The sequence below is a fragment of the Gobius niger genome, assembly GCF_951799975.1.
Source record: "Gobius niger genome assembly, chromosome: 1".
Classification (NCBI taxonomy): domain Eukaryota; kingdom Metazoa; phylum Chordata; class Actinopteri; order Gobiiformes; family Gobiidae; genus Gobius; species Gobius niger.
The window spans coordinates 9,703,888-9,719,754 of record NC_136852.1 but is presented as its reverse complement, the minus strand read 5'-3'; the positions used below and the strand labels follow the sequence as shown (position 1 = coordinate 9,719,754).

General features: G+C 39.9%; 1 protein-coding gene across 1 annotated transcript in view; it reads right to left on the bottom strand.

Annotated features, from left to right (window-relative positions):
- The window catches only part of zbbx (zinc finger, B-box domain containing), a gene marked incomplete at its 3' end in the record, with an annotated part of 49,871 nt that overhangs the window by 19,591 nt on the left and 14,413 nt on the right, over positions 1 to 15,867 (bottom strand). Inside the window, exons 5-8 of the mRNA XM_079565334.1 lie at positions 14,339 to 14,384; positions 13,749 to 13,855; positions 10,299 to 10,394; positions 4,664 to 4,876 (exon numbers count right to left, since the gene is read on the bottom strand). Of these exons, the coding sequence (XP_079421460.1) occupies positions 4,664 to 4,876; positions 10,299 to 10,394; positions 13,749 to 13,855; positions 14,339 to 14,384 (462 nt within the window). The remainder of the gene's footprint in view (positions 1 to 4,663; positions 4,877 to 10,298; positions 10,395 to 13,748; positions 13,856 to 14,338; positions 14,385 to 15,867) is intronic.

Here is a 15,867-nt window from a genome sequence, read left to right as displayed (position 1 = left end):
AAGAAATGTTGGGCAGAAAAGTTATTTCTAGTTCATTTTTTGAGCTACTTACAGGAAGTGACATAGGTAGAGGTAAAGTTCCACAGCAGTTTGACTCAGTTTGACATTGATGCAGACGGCATCTCTGGAATCGCCCATATATGGTCATGTTTAAAAACAGTTAAGGGGAAAACAATTTGGATAAAAATCTAAACTTTCTCTTATTATTCAAAAACTACTTTGACAAACGCTGAATTATGAATATAGTTTTCTACTTAATAAAGATACAAAGACATGGAGAGGAGCAAAGTGGTTCAACAGGCCATAAATACATAAATAACGGAGAATGCTAACATGATGCTACATGTTAGCATCGGGCTAATGATAACGGCTAGCTAGCAACTGCCGTTTTTTCACTTCCACTGAACAATCAGCTATGAGAAAATATCCACATGACTTTATTTGGATGTGATAAATAAGTTCATATTCCACCAGAAAATGGCTAAAAAGAGTGAAAAATTGTGTTTCCCAAAAGATTCTATTTTCCCCCTCTGCGAGGCCACGCCCCCTTCTATGACGAGATGCCGTCTGTATCTATAACATGGTCGGCAAGGCAACAGTTTAAAAATGTTTGCCTCTATCTATGTCACTTCCTGTCAGTGTCCGATAAGGAAGTGAAACTATAAACATGACAAAAATGGTCAAATTAAAGAAAGCTGGGTACATTATTTAGCTCTTAAATAATTGTGTTCACTATGTTTTTAGCAAAAATTGTGTCTAATGTATGGAGGACCGTGGCTGCCAAAACTATAAATATATACATAAATAAATAAATAAATAAATAAATTTTAAAAAGATAAAATTTGCAAAGAAATGCGTGCAATTATGAGAATAAGTGCATTTATTTCTGTATTTATTTATTTATATATTTATTTATTTCCGTATTTCTGTATTTATATATTTATTTATTTATTTTTATATTTATTTATACATTTATTTCTGTATTTCTCTATTTATTTCTCTATTTCTGTATTTATTTTTGTATTTATTTATTTATTTATTTATATATTTATTTATTTCTCTATTTATTTATTTATTTCTCTATTTATTTATTTATTTTTGTATGTATTTATTTATTTCTCTATTTATTTATTTATTTCTCTATTTATTTTTTTATTTATGCATTTATTTATTTATTTCTGTATTTATTTTTTTATTTATTTATTTATTTCTGTATTTATTTATTTATTTCTCTATTTATTTATTTATTTATTTATTTATTTATTTATTTCTGTATTTATTTATTTATTTCTCTATTTATTTATTTATTTCTGTATTTATTTATTTATTTCTGTATTTATTTCTGTATTTATTTCTGTATTTCTCTTAATGAGATGCAAATCATGGGGTGGGTCGGGATGCCTCTGCTGTAAGCTCATTGGTCAATCTTTTTCCTTGCTCCAGAGCTTGTCCAGCATAGACGGCCATGTTGAGATCACTGTGTTCTCGCTATAGCCATGTCAGAACGAAAGAAAAAAAAAAGCATTCTTCCATATGCAGCAATTGCATTGTGTGTGTGTTTTTTAAACAAATAAGTAAATTATCCTTTGCTCTGGGTCGCTGAACAGCCTCCATTTTGGAGTGGTGAACGGTTGCATGTTGGACCTCAAGCATATCTAGTTGGGGACTGCTGTGCTATGTTCTAATGAGCTGAGAAGACTGGCGGACAGGAGAATCTGTAGTGTTGACTATATTATTTTCCGTTTGGATCAGTTACGTAAAGTCCCGTCGCCAGACGTCAGTCTTAAGGCGGCATTAGTACTACTATAAAGAACATATTTTTCGGTATTCGCGTAGCCCTGGCGCACACTGATCATTACATTAAACATAATCAACAGCAAATATGACCAGACCAACTACAGCTGTAACATCAGTCCTCGTGGCGTAAACGTCAGTAGGCCTACATGCGTTTCTCCGAGCTGAGCCTCCTCATCAACACATCCTTCTACTCAAACTTGAACTTATGAGTGAGGTCCTTTTCAAAAGCAGCTGAATGAGCTGGGCCTTGCGTCTGTTCAGAATACTGCGCCGATGCAACGAAAACACGTTTCCGAGCGTGGAAAACGACCGGACTCTGGGGCTGTAGAACGAGCGCCTGCACCCCCACATTCCCCTCCACACTCCCCCCCACACTCCCCCCACACACACCCCCACACTCGCGCCACCGTTTGTACCATGAATATGGCTCGGTCAGTGCTGTGGCCGCGTCCACTTTTCAGTCTCTCTCAGCCTTCACTGAAAGCTCCAGTGTCTGAGTGTAAAACGCACACTTCGAACGCGGGGACTTTTCGGCGGACTTCAGCGCTTTGTAGTAAAACACACACGAGCACCTGTACCTGCCTTTGCCTCTCACGAGCATCGTGGACTCTCGGGGCGGAGGATGATCGTTGATGCCCCTCTATCATATCACCTATATTTTATTTTGTGCCCAGACAACACGGGAGCCGTGCGCAATTGCGCACGAGCGCAGCTTGGAAGGAACCGTGCCAGAGAAAGAGAGAGAGGGATGAAATGCCGCCTCCGTGCTAGAGGAGGAAATAGTTAGGCTACTTGTTGTGGAGTTTGGGCTGGTCTAATCGGGCAGAAAGCGCGAAAGTAACACTGTGCAATTGAGTGATCTTTGCCCAATTTGTAGTGGTTTGTAGTGGGCACACGCATCTTGACAGCATGGCGCTTCTCAGCGCACGCCTGTAATGTACATGTACGCACTTTGCGCGAGAGCTCGTCGCGTGCGGTGTATTAAACCGATTGAAAGCGCAAAGTAACACTTCGCACATGAGTGATACGTATCTTGGCCCGGTTTGTCGTGGTTATCGGGCCATCCTGCATGTTTTCTAGTGGTTATACCCGTCGCTATGGGCTGGCCATACGGGGCCATGCCCGCCCCCCCTGACACAGATGTGGTGTAGTAGACTACGTGATACGCAGACATACGCCGTATAACCACGAGAAGGCCTGCAGAACTGCTGTACAACCACTACAAATTGGGCAAAGATCACTCATTTGCACAGTGTTACTTTCGCGCTTTCTGCCCGATTAGACCAGCCCAAACTCCACAAGTAACCTAACTATTTCCTCCTCACGGAGAGAGAGGACCGGCGGCATTTAATGCATGTAGGCCTACTGACGTTTCCGCCACGAGGACTGATGTTACAGCTGTAGTTGGTCTGGTCATATTTGCTGTTGATTATGTTTAATGTAATGATCAGTGTGCGCCAGGGCTACGCGAATACCGAAAAATATGTTCTTTATAGTAGTACTAATGCCGCCTTAAGACTGACGTCTGGCGACGGGACTTTACGTAACTGATCCAAACGGAAAATAATATAGTCAACACTACAGATTCTCCTGTCCGCCAGTCTTCTCAGCTCATTAGAACATAGCACAGCAGTCCCCAACTAGATATGCTTGAGGTCCAACATGCAACCGTTCACCACTCCAAAATGGAGGCTGTTCAGCGACCCAGAGCAAAGGATAATTTACTTATTTGTTTAAAAAACACACACACAATGCAATTGCTGCATATGGAAGAATGCTTTTTTTTTTTTCTTCGTTCTGACATGGCTATAGCGAGAACACAGTGATCTCAACATGGCCGTCTATGCTGGACAAGCTCTGGAGCAAGGAAAAAGATTGACCAATGAGCTTACAGCAGAGGCATCCCGACCCACCCCATGATTTGCATCTCATTAAGAGAAATACAGAAATAAATACAGAAATAAATAAATAAATACAGAAATAAATAAATAAATACAGAAATAAATAAATAAATACAGAAATAAATAAATAAATACAGAAATAAATAAATAAATGCATAAATAAAAAAATAAATAGAGAAATTAATAAATAAATAGAGAAATAAATAAATACATACAAAAATAAATAAATAAATAGAGAAATAAATAAATAAATATATAAATAAATAAATATATAAATAAATAAATAAATACAAAAATAAATACAGAAATAGAGAAATAAATAGAGAAATACAGAAATAAATGTATAAATAAATACAAAAATAAATAAATATGTAAATAAATAAATAAATACAGAAATAAATAAATATATAAATAAATAAATACAGAAATAAATGCACTTATTCTCATAAGTGCACGCATTTCTTTGCAAATTTTATTTTTTTTAAATTTATTTATTTATTTATTTATTTATGTATATATTTATAGTTTTGGCAGCCACGGTCCTCCATACTAATGTGTCATATGCACTTCAAGCTACAGATTTACAGCATAAAAGGTGTGACTGTGTGACAGGTGTAAACAAATGTATTACACATGTTAGCGTGTGACTTACTATTATCATATTTTGAGTGAGTTAATTATGAGGGGATTCTGTATAACGTAAAATAAGAAAAAAAAATGTGTGCGTAATTCAATACAATGCAGTGGCACCAATAAGCTGCTCTCAAATGATGTCACCTGAAAACTACACACTGTATATACTGCCAAATTTCTCGCTAGAATTTAAAAACGCTATGCTAACACCAGATTTAGTTTACACCTAAAGTGAAAAGGCAGTTTGCGCGTTAACACCACACATATGACAACATTTCCAATCCTGCGCGTGACAAGTGTAAAGGCCGTTACAGACAGCCAAATTGTTCCACCTGACTGGAGTTGTCCTGAATTTGCATGTGTCGAGCAGCGGCAGCATTTCCGGGCCTCTGATCTGCGAACGCGTCGGACGAGGCGCCGTGGTTGTGTGCGGGATTGGGACGTGGATTAGGACTTGAAAAGGTAGCGGGATTGCAGCGCGGATTAGGCTGAATCGGGAGGCGGCTGACAACATCTTGGGTGCTCACATGGGTCTGGAGCTCCGTCTGCAAAAGAGGGACAGCGGCGGAGGATTAGGGCAATTGTTTCACTGCTGCCAAACGGAAAATGGTCCAGAAATTATTGAGCTACAAACTGTAAGATGTCAGTATCATAATAGGTCATTATTAGCTCACCACAATTTCTGTTTCTTTTTTTATTCCATTGGCTTAGCTCATTATTTTTTGTCGGAGTTGCATTGTGGTTTGGTAGGTCCTACATTATGCAAGAACAGCTTTTTTGAGCTTTTGTCTATGTCATGAAGTTAAATGCTCATAAAAAACATACCCATGAAGCTCCTGTGTGTTTTCAAGTCTAGACCTGTTCATCAGACTTGTTTTTTATCATGTTTGAGGTCAAATTGTCAGTTTACGGTGGCTCCCATTCTTTGTATATTGTTTGAAAACAATAAATTCAGTTTTGTTTCCCACCGTGCACCAGATGCAAAACTAATGTAACTCAGTCCTTGAGGTATTTTCCAGTCAAAAGTATATTTTTCTATTGACTGCAACAAGCTGGAAAGTAAATAGCATAGACCTTGGCCATGCAGCTGTCAACATTACAGTAATCGACTATTTGTGAGATGAGGCAATTCATACCGTTCTGACGTGGCAAATACAGTACTTAAAGCTCTGTCTAGACACGGGGGAACAATTGGCCCTCGCCAGCCACTTCTACTTTCAGTTTCTGTTCAAAAGCAGAACTATCTGAAACTTTGCAAACAGCCAATAATATCACTAAACATTTTTTTATCGATCCAATCACCTACTGCATTTTGGTCCCGTTCCAAACAATTGCAGAAAAACTTTAAAAAAAAAAAAAAAGATTTGAAGAACAACACTGTAAGGTGAGGTCTCATGCCCCTCTATTGCCCTATAAACATGTATCAACACTAACACTAAGGTAGAAAAAACACAGCTCCTGAAGCAGAACAAAAAACATTGAAAAAAACATCACATGACTAGAAGCCATACAGCAACACTACAATAGACGGTTCGTCACTCCGACTCGGATTAAAAATCTGAACCGAGTTGCTAATGGCTTCTTGTATGCTAAGATCGTTCGCTTTTGTCTCCACTTTACTGAGCGGGCAATGCGATCGCAAAACCACTACCGTATTTTCCGGACTATAAGTCGCACATTTTTTCCATAGTTTGGCCACAGATGCGACTTATACACAGGTGCGATTTATTTATATAAAAATATATAATATGTTTGTTATTTTCACAAAGCCGCTAGAGGGCGCTCTAGGCTTGTGTAGAAGTATCTGCTACTCCTGTACCACTGAAGAGCATAGAGCAGCAGAAAGAAAGTTTGGAGTGAGTGAGAAACTTGTGAGGGACTGGCGAAAAGCCGAGGTTACTCTTACTGCAATGAAGAAAACAACAAAAGCTAATCACAGGCTAAAAGCTCGATGAGACTTAGTAAATGAGAGCCTGAACAATGTGATGCCGGGAGAGGTTTATAAACGGTGCAGTTACGCCTCCATGCCCAGGTAGTTGCCAAGGTTGGTGCGACTTATACTCTGGAGTGACTTATATATGTTTTTTCTTCTTCATTATGCATTTTTTTTGGCTGGTGCGACTTATTCTCCGGAGTGACTTAGAGTCCGGAAAATACAGTAACTTCTTGTTTACAAAACACACAGCATGGCGCTTATGTCCGGCTCTTCTCTCATTGGTTAACACAGTAAGTTTGTCAATCATGCCCATCGGGAACTCAAAGAAATCCCATCCGGTCCCAGACTACACATCTTTGTAAAAAGTTGGAATATTGCGTAGTCTGGCTGTCCAGGCTAAGGAACAATAGTATGACCTGCTAATACTTTTGCATATTTCCCTAGACAGTAAGGCTTATCATTCAAATAAATCCTTCAGAGCAACCAGATGAAGTGCGCATTGTTGAATACCAATCATATTTTAGGGCTCCTGGAAGAATCCCCAAATGCTTCATTGGTTGTGGTATAGTCACTAAATTATGTAATTGCGTCATTTTATTTTCCACTTGCTGCACATCAGCCTCTTTGACTACAGAGTGTGTCGGCTTTCTCTGTCTCTTAAATTTTACAAACTGCACCGCAATTAACCTCCATAAATAATAAAAAGAAATAAAAGTCTCAAATAAACCTTTTGTGCGAAGCCTTTGGTGCTGCTACTCATCTGCAAAGCATAACATGTAGCTGACCTTGTTCAAAACCGCGATTTTCAGAACAAATAACGAAACATAGACGGTTTCTTTGGTAACCAGAGCAGGCTGCAGGCCTTCACGGGAAGAAGTAAAAAAAAAAAAAACCTGACGAAATTAATATCCATTTTTCTCTCATTTTGTCTCCCACATTTATTCCGAGGCAAATGAAACAGGATTAGTGGCGATAGAGAGATGCCTGCGTCAGCTGTGTATAATCCGCAGCCTTAATGTCCTGCCAGGATACACATTTTGGTGAGGGGCTGAGTGAAAGAATGGGCTGTGGAAGAGTGTTACTGCGGGAGAGTGAAAGATAAAGACAGATGAGCCTGGAATGAGGTACGCAAGCGAGTGGATGAGTGGCAGGTAGAGGGTCGGAGTAAGCACTGTTTTATCTGAAGTCAGTAAATATTAAAGCACTCGAATGGTGGCTGCAGGTGATTATGATTTGTAATGGAAAGTAGAGGCGTGTGTGCAAAAAAAAAAAAGCAGAGGTAAAGTAAGGTATACTTCATTAGGTTATAGGGAAATGAGTCATCTGCATTTCAAGCCGATCTGACCAAAAAGTGAAACTGTTTGGAGGAACCGGGAGATAGAACTTTCATCATCGCTTGAAGCAATTTAAAACCAATCCAACTTTATCTATATAGCGCAATTTAACGACTAAAACAGTTTCCAAAGTGCTGCTCAGGCAAGTATAAAATCAAGAATAAAAGAACAAATGCTTAATTCAGCTTCACTCATCACCATTCAAACCATAAAAAACTAGCGAAACTAAACACAAGCAATGCCGTAGTATAAAGACAAATAAGACATTTAAAATATTTCAGTAAAGCAATCACTCGCCAAAGCGCAAAAGCTCTCGGTTCATAACGGTAAGACTTAAATTGATCTTTTAATAACAAGTGGCTTTTGTTTAATGCCATTATATCAGCTGCGGATGAAAGTGAAGTCATAACATTTAGCGGTTTGCAGCCTGCAGTGCAAATGTAACCACAGCTGCCTGGTGCTTCGTTTACACAGGGGCTCAGTTGGATCTCACCGAGCTGCCAGAGTAAAGACTGCTTTAGGTCCCATCCAACAGATTTTTCAAATGTGCTAAGCCTCAAGTTCATTTTTTTTAAACTTTTTGGGTTTGCAAAAGCGGTATTATCCAATTGTATTGTATTATGTGTATGGCACCTCGGCTTCCTTTGTGAAGTGGCTCAACATTAGGTTCAGGAGGTATTCGAACCTCTATTTGAGTTACTATGTCGAAGTCGGAAAAGGAAAATTCTCAAATTCTCATAATGTTTTTTTTTTTTTTATTCTTACCAAATCTACAAGGTTATACAAGCTGAAACCCATTCCCATTCTGTATCAGGGAAAATGAACATAGATTGCACCTGGAAGGTTCAAAAACTGCAGTAATATGAATGAGAGCAGTGGAATGGGTCTGCGCAACCAGTATAGAGTAAAGTGCATATGACACATTACACAAGTTTTGCTAAAACATAGTTAACGCGATTACATTTAAGATTTTGCTAAAAAAAAAAAAAAAAAATACCCAGCTTTGTTAAGTTTGACCATTTTTGTGATGGCTATGGTTTCACTTCCTTTTTGGACAATGACAGGAAGTGACATAGGTAGAGGCAAACAATTTCTAACTGTTGCCGTGCCGATCATGTTATAAATGGGAAATGAGTCAAACCACCAAGCTCTTCCACGTTTTCCCTATTTAAATACAGTTACGTGAGCCTTTACATGATCCAAGTCTAATACCACAAAATTATAATATAATATAATAATACGTCTAGGAGTAATATCTCACTTTCCTATCGAAGTGCTCCTATGTTATTATGCCTTACAATATAGTGCCCTTTTTTATCCGTAACTGTATTTAAATAGGGAAAACGCGGAACAGCTCGGTAGCTTCTAACTTCACCCCAGTTTGGGACTATACCTTTGCTGGGAGAGGCAAAGACCAGACAGTTACGCATCAACTCGTCTAAGCTAAGGATATATCTCAGTATGTAAAAACGGTGGCCGGTTCCTTTAAGTTTCAGGAAATGCATAACAAAGTAAGACTTAATTGAAAGTGGTTTGAAATCGTCCTGTCTCCACACTGTTAAATGAGCATGTGTCTATTAATTAGCCACAGAAATATCGCCATAAATAGGTTCATGCAAGCCATCTGAGTGGTGTTTCAAAGGTCAGCTTGACATTCAGAAGCAAGATAATAGAGAATATCATTCAGTGGTGTAATTTAGACAGTTATCCCGTTCTGTGGATAGGGTGGAGAACGTTCCTCAAGACTGACACGGAAAGATTGATAGCGACTGAATCAAAAAACCCAATCAGGCACAATAAAGCAAAGCAGAAAGGCCAACATTCTTTAAGTAACTGGACACCTTTTTCGCCACGAGGTCTTATGTATAAAACTAAGTAATCCCCTAAAGTTACTGCTTCTGGACTTCATTGAAAAGTGCTGATTCCTGACTTTAAAAAACAACTGCAATTGTAAATCATGCTCTCCAGAACTTTGTCATGTTTCTCTGTTTTGAAAGACACCTTAACAGAGATCATTTTCGATCAATTAAGCTGCAAAATTGCCTCCAACTCAATTTTTTTCCCCCCGATAGCTGGTAGCTCTTATTTTTTTGTGCATCGATCAAACCTGACAGTAAACACAAAGCTGCAAACTTAAAAAGAAGGGTTGCTTTAATTAAACTTGCTGCCGATGACCTGCATTTTAACTCCATCGTGCTGCCTCAGGTTTGTTCTGAGCTTCTTATTTTGTGCTGTCGCATCCGACTGCAGAGGCCACAATGAGCTTTAGAGGCATTCACTGATGGACAATAACAGTGTAATATGATATAATTTGTACTTGCAATTACTTGAGTATAACAGCACGGTTTGCAAACAACAAAATAACCTGTTAACACTGTAGCTTAGAAACATGGTCTTCATTTGATATTGCAATCGGGTACTTTACCAGAATCGTCAGGGCAGCTCTACATCTACAACCCCGCTCTATTTTTACTCTTAGTGCCAATATTTCGGTACATGGAGCGAAAGGTATTTGTACGGATAATAGCAGAGGCAGAAGATGGTGGAAAGATGAGAGCGGAAGATTAGATGCAAGAAATGCAAAAGGAGTTACGAAGCGAGAAGAGAAAAGGATCAGAGGAGGCATTATTGAAAGAGTGTGTGAAAGAGAGACAGACGCACAAAGGAGCTACAGTTATGCACAGGGATCAAGTTCACCTGAATGGGGACGGCCGAGTGGAACTTCAGTGCCCCCTTTTGGTGGAATTTGGAGAAGCAGCTCCCGCAGTAGTCCTTGGAGCATTCGGCACACTTCTGCAGGAAGACAGAGAAGGTTAAGTGATCAAGCAACCGTGATTTTAACATGTTTGTATGACCACAAACACACATGTGCCCCCCCCCCCACCACTGAGCTGTTTGGTCTGTGAATTTGCGTGGTAAAACACAAAGATTTCAATAAGCTACATGTTGTGGTATGGTTAATCCAAGTTCTTTACATGAGGCGACCACACTTCCACTCATACACACTCAGTGGCACTTACAGGAGCACAGTAATACAATGATAATAGGTTGGTTAATTGAACCAGCTGGATGTTTTCATTTCTTGGTAATAATACGAAAACCGATGCATTAACCCTTGTTGTTCCTAATGTACCACACTATTTCTGTCCTGTTACCACGTCAACACGGTGTAGTTAAGTAAAGCGCGACCACAGGCACTCAACAGTGTACATGTGCATTAGTACAGTATGTGTGTCTCACCCGAGAAAACAACTGCATGCCTTTCCAATCGCAGAAAACAAAATTGCCAAACTGTGATGAGCTTGACAACCGACTGAGCCACAGTTACCCAAAAACCCTCCGCAAGGCAATATGTGCACAGTGCATCAAAATGATATCTCTTGGATGAATGGAGCTGCGCCATATCGAGGACAGATCCTGCTCTTTCTCAAAATGCCAAACTTTGTCTAAGACGTAGGCTGCATGATTTGGAGGGGGGGGGGGGGGGAGCCTATTCGCTTTTGTAAAAGTTTTGCAATGGAAATTACACAAGACATTTTCCATTCGCTTGACAGACGTGACAGAAACGGCTAATCTAACACATCATGAATCACGTGTTTTCACATGGGACGCCCGAGGTACAGAATCTTAGATTACTGGCTTTGTTCCAGCAAACACAGAGCTGAGGACGCTGTTGATTTATTGAGTCCTACAGCAACCCGATGGGACCAGTCTGAGTCAACTTATTACGTCACAGGCAGGACAGTCAGCAGATGGGGTGGCTAATGGACAACTGCAGAATAGAAAAAGACGTATTAGCACTGTATGTGACGTTTCGGGCCACATGTCCTTCATCAGACATGAGAACTGCATGCATAGCGACCTCGGGAATAAATAAGCTGACATGAATGTTGAGGCCATAAAGTATCTGGTAATGGATATCCCCCCAAAAAAGTTTGGGGAGGATTTTCAGATGCTATTGGGCGGGTTTGGCCTTTTATACCTAAAAAATGCAGTGCTGTAATGGGTAACTAACCAATCTCCATATTGTCAGTCAGGGTCTTAAGATAGTACTGCAGGTACTTGCAATGCTCTCTTATCGTCGGCCATTACATAAAGATCCAGGCGCCTTCAATCTAATGGTTAAGGCACTAACATTGCAACGGCACGTGCAGACTCCTGAAATACACTATTAAATCTCGGAATTTCAGTCAACCAATCATGTCCGTATTTGCGAAAGTCTCCGGTTACAATATAAGCTTTGAATGACCCCATAAAACATAGCCTTATTTCCCCTCTAAGTCTTGAAGGATAAATTGCAAACACTCCCAAGCGCCTAGGTACATCAACCAGGCAGTAAATGGCACTTTGATGACTTACCAGCCCCTGATCTTGGGTGAATGAGCCTGGGACACTGCGTAGGACAGAAATGGCGTCCGTGGCTGTTTCTGAGAGTGTGGCTGCATGACTCAGAGCTTGTACTTATGTTAAAGTCCAGGCGAAATGGCCCAGACAACTGCAGCACTTGCCCGTTATTGCCGTCATTAAGGGTCATCGGGGGTGGGCACAAAAGTGTATTTGCGGGTCGCCGCATGTGCTTGGCCGGACGACTACTATAAACCATTAAAGCGTCGCCACAGGGCAGCGGGGTCATTAGGTTTTTCATTGAACCGTTCGGTGCCATCCACTTCAGTTGCAGAATCCAGCAAATTACTGCAATCCATTTACAGCATGTACCTAAAATAACCTGATAAAATGGTCCAACACCTCCTCTTCTGCCTTTACATCCATCATTCTCTGTCTAATAATTAAGTGTTTTATTCTGCTTTGGGGCTGTTGCTCTTCTAGAACAATAAACAAAAATACTATACATAATGATAAATGAATAAGAGCAACTCTCAGTGGCCCTCTGGCTCATTGTTGAATTGGCACACATGGCCAGGGTTGGTACTTTTTACTGAAAGTCTATCATTTTTCACAATTGTACCAGATTATAACCTCAAAAACAAACATCTTCTTGCTAGAAAGAGCTGGCATTATTGTTCCTAGCCTAAATACAGGTGTGAGGCTTGGGTAAACCTCTGCTAAATGCACCCAGTTGAAATTTTCACTCCATTGAACACTGATCAATGGCTCTCCACTCTGTATACACTTCAATATGCGGCCCTCAATGGAAGGCTGTTTGGACAGCCCTGCCCTAAATATTATGGAAAGAAGGAACCGTGTCAAAAGTAATATAAAAAGGATGAATGAAGGATCTTTTCTTTAAGACACACCGCGTTGACCTAATAAATAATATTGAAATACAAGCATTTATTTTATGATACCTCATAAATGTACAAACAAGCAGGAGCCTTTCCTGTGAGCGATTCAGCTCCCCTACGACATGACTGTAACTTTACCGGGAGTGGGTACGTCCAGCTCATCTCCATGGAGCTGTTGACTAAAGGCAGCAGAATTTTAGATTCAAATAGGTTAAATCCTCATTCAAATCTGTTCTTTAATTACCCCCTGCAGGAATTGCATTTTCTGTGTTAAGCAACTCATTGGGAACATGTTTTGTGTTGATGGCAACAGTATAGCCCAAGACATTACGCAGTGTGCCTTTAAACCTTCTCTGATTTTAAAGTTTCAGTAATTGTATGACTTTTCCACAGCAGTAGACTTGAATCAACAGTTTTCCCACTTGGTCCGGAGTGTTGATGTAGAGACTTGGCCAAAAGTGTATTGAATGTGAACACAACTGTGCAGCCCATTGAGTATGCTTTGATATTGATGGAAAGTTGAAAAACAAATCTATTTTTTCAGTAACATCACTTGAAGCCCAGTAACTATGGCAACGTACTGAAAATACATCAAAGTAACACTTTATATGGCCTGTAAACTGTCAAGTGAAAGTCAGTTTTTCACAACAGGTGTGACTAGATGACACAAGCAACAGTAAGGTAACACTAGCTTGTGGATTGTATGTTATTTGCGCGCTGCTTGGAACTACTTTGTGTGGAGAAAAGGGCCTTTTTAATGATTAACAAATGAGTCAAACCTACGAATTTACAGACAACAATGAGAAGAGACTGTAAAACCAATCTTATGTAGCAATACTAATGTGAGTAAACAGTGTTTAAGATTAGTTTTGATAAACCATGGGATAATCTGTGAGTTACATACTACGCCGGCAATCCTGACGTCACATTGTCCACATGCAGTCCCCTTCGGCCTGTTCCTCCTCATGGTCCTGGTTCCCACAGTGGCAGGGGATGGAGGTGCGGGCTGAACTGCAATTGGAGAAAAAAAGGATAATAACTTAATTACAAAGTCCTTCAATGGACCAATTATCCAAGACTACCATTGACGTTTAAAGGGATTATATCAAAATTAAGTTATTTGTGCTTGTCTTAATCCTGTTCACTTTGGTCATTTCTTCAACTACAGAAAGTCCAGTCTGTATTTTCTGGATTTCCTTGTGTAATAGCTAGAATCCAGAAGTGTCTTCCACATTTTCAAGGCCCATACCACTGACCAACCATCTCTGACCTGTTCTGAGCTTATTCTGCTCTCAAACTGGATTTATTGCAGCGCCAATAATTTGTTAGAATGCCATTAGCAAAGAAATAGTGGATTGTATTGCGTTCACAATGTAATTTTTTCCCCTACTGCCAGTGGAGCATCTTCAGATTAAAGCAAATGTTCACTGAATCTAAATGCATCGTAGGAAACCATAGTCAAAGTGAGAGAAAATCCAGCCATGACCCACTGACCTGTCGGCGGTTCCTCCTGGAGTATCTTCACTTTCCCTGCTGATAACTGAGTGAGAAGGAGTCATGGTTAATCAACTGTCAAAGAAGTTCTCAGTAGCACCGCAGTCTACATATGAATGAGGGAAATCCGTAACAATGTGCTCCTCTTCCAGCAGTGCTCGGCATATAGCTTCACGAACGCGAACATACTGTCCTACTGAGCCTTGGTTTATAGATTTTGTCAATTCTTAAAGCATCTAAAATGTTTTTTATTTGGAACTTATCAAACTTGAATACAGTGGAACCTGAAACATAAACTGTTGATTTCACACCATGTTCCTTAAAGGGACTGGATGCAATTTTGTCATTTTATACTCACTACTGCCGCTTCTGGTCATATCCGTAACTGCAGGTTCTATATTAAGCTCGTGCATGACGGCACTTCGGACCCGAACACCTTTTTGAGTGACAGTCCAGGATTTTAGAGGCAGTTGTGGTGAATGGGTCTGGGCTCATTCTACATCTTAGGACATGGCTGGAACATGTAGGGGGAGGAAAATAATTAATTTTAACATTTCTAACCACTGTATAGTCCCTTTAAAGAACTAAGTATAGTACCTCTGGGGGTAATACAAGTGTTAATGGGATGATTGGGGGGTCTTTCATCTCCCCCAGGTGTTTCAGTCCAGAGAGCTACCCTTGCAACTTCCTTGCCTCTGGGTCGGAGGCGCAATACACACTAATGGAATCACGAAGAAGAAGCTAACAGGCTAAGAGGCAAGGCTAACTGCGGGCAAGCGCCACTTTAGCAGTGTTTACAGCCAAGTTTGAGTGAAAACAAATCAACCTTAATTGTGTCATTGAGTTGTGGCACAATATCCTGCGAGTTTGACCTTGTAATGACCCAGCAGCTTTATGTTTGTCAAGTGGGTCCAACTGAACTTTAGCCGTATTCACTATAACGGAATAGTGATTTTAACCTGCTGTAGAGCCGACTACAAGGCTCTTTTAAAGCATCTGATCGCACAGAAATATTACATTTACTCTAGATTTTCTTTGGTAATGCTTTCGATCAACTCTCCTGGATCAACTGTTTTCAGCAGTGAAAACCTGATCCTGGAGCATCCTCAAGACCACTGTGATGAAATAAAGGTCACTGCAAGGTCAAGTACACATCATTTTGTATTTATTTTATAATGCACCTCTAAGTCGTGACTGATGGACTTTCCTTGAAGTTGCATTTTTATCAGGACTCTCTTGTCCTCTCTCTCCTCCTCTCATCCACCTGTCTACATATTTATTCATTTGCTGTTGCTGATTTCTTTTTCCGAACCAAATACCAATCTGCTTGGTCCAAACCTATGGGGAGGAGGTCCAGACCAAACAGCGCCGGTGGGAAAGAACTCAAAAGATGCTTTATGCCCAATGCCAAATCACTGAAATAAAACATTGGTGGATGCAAAATTGTGATTTTGTTTTATTTTAAACCCCCCAGAAAAATACAGAAAAATGTCCAATTAGTAAAATTGTGCGTTGAGCAGAGATGAAAT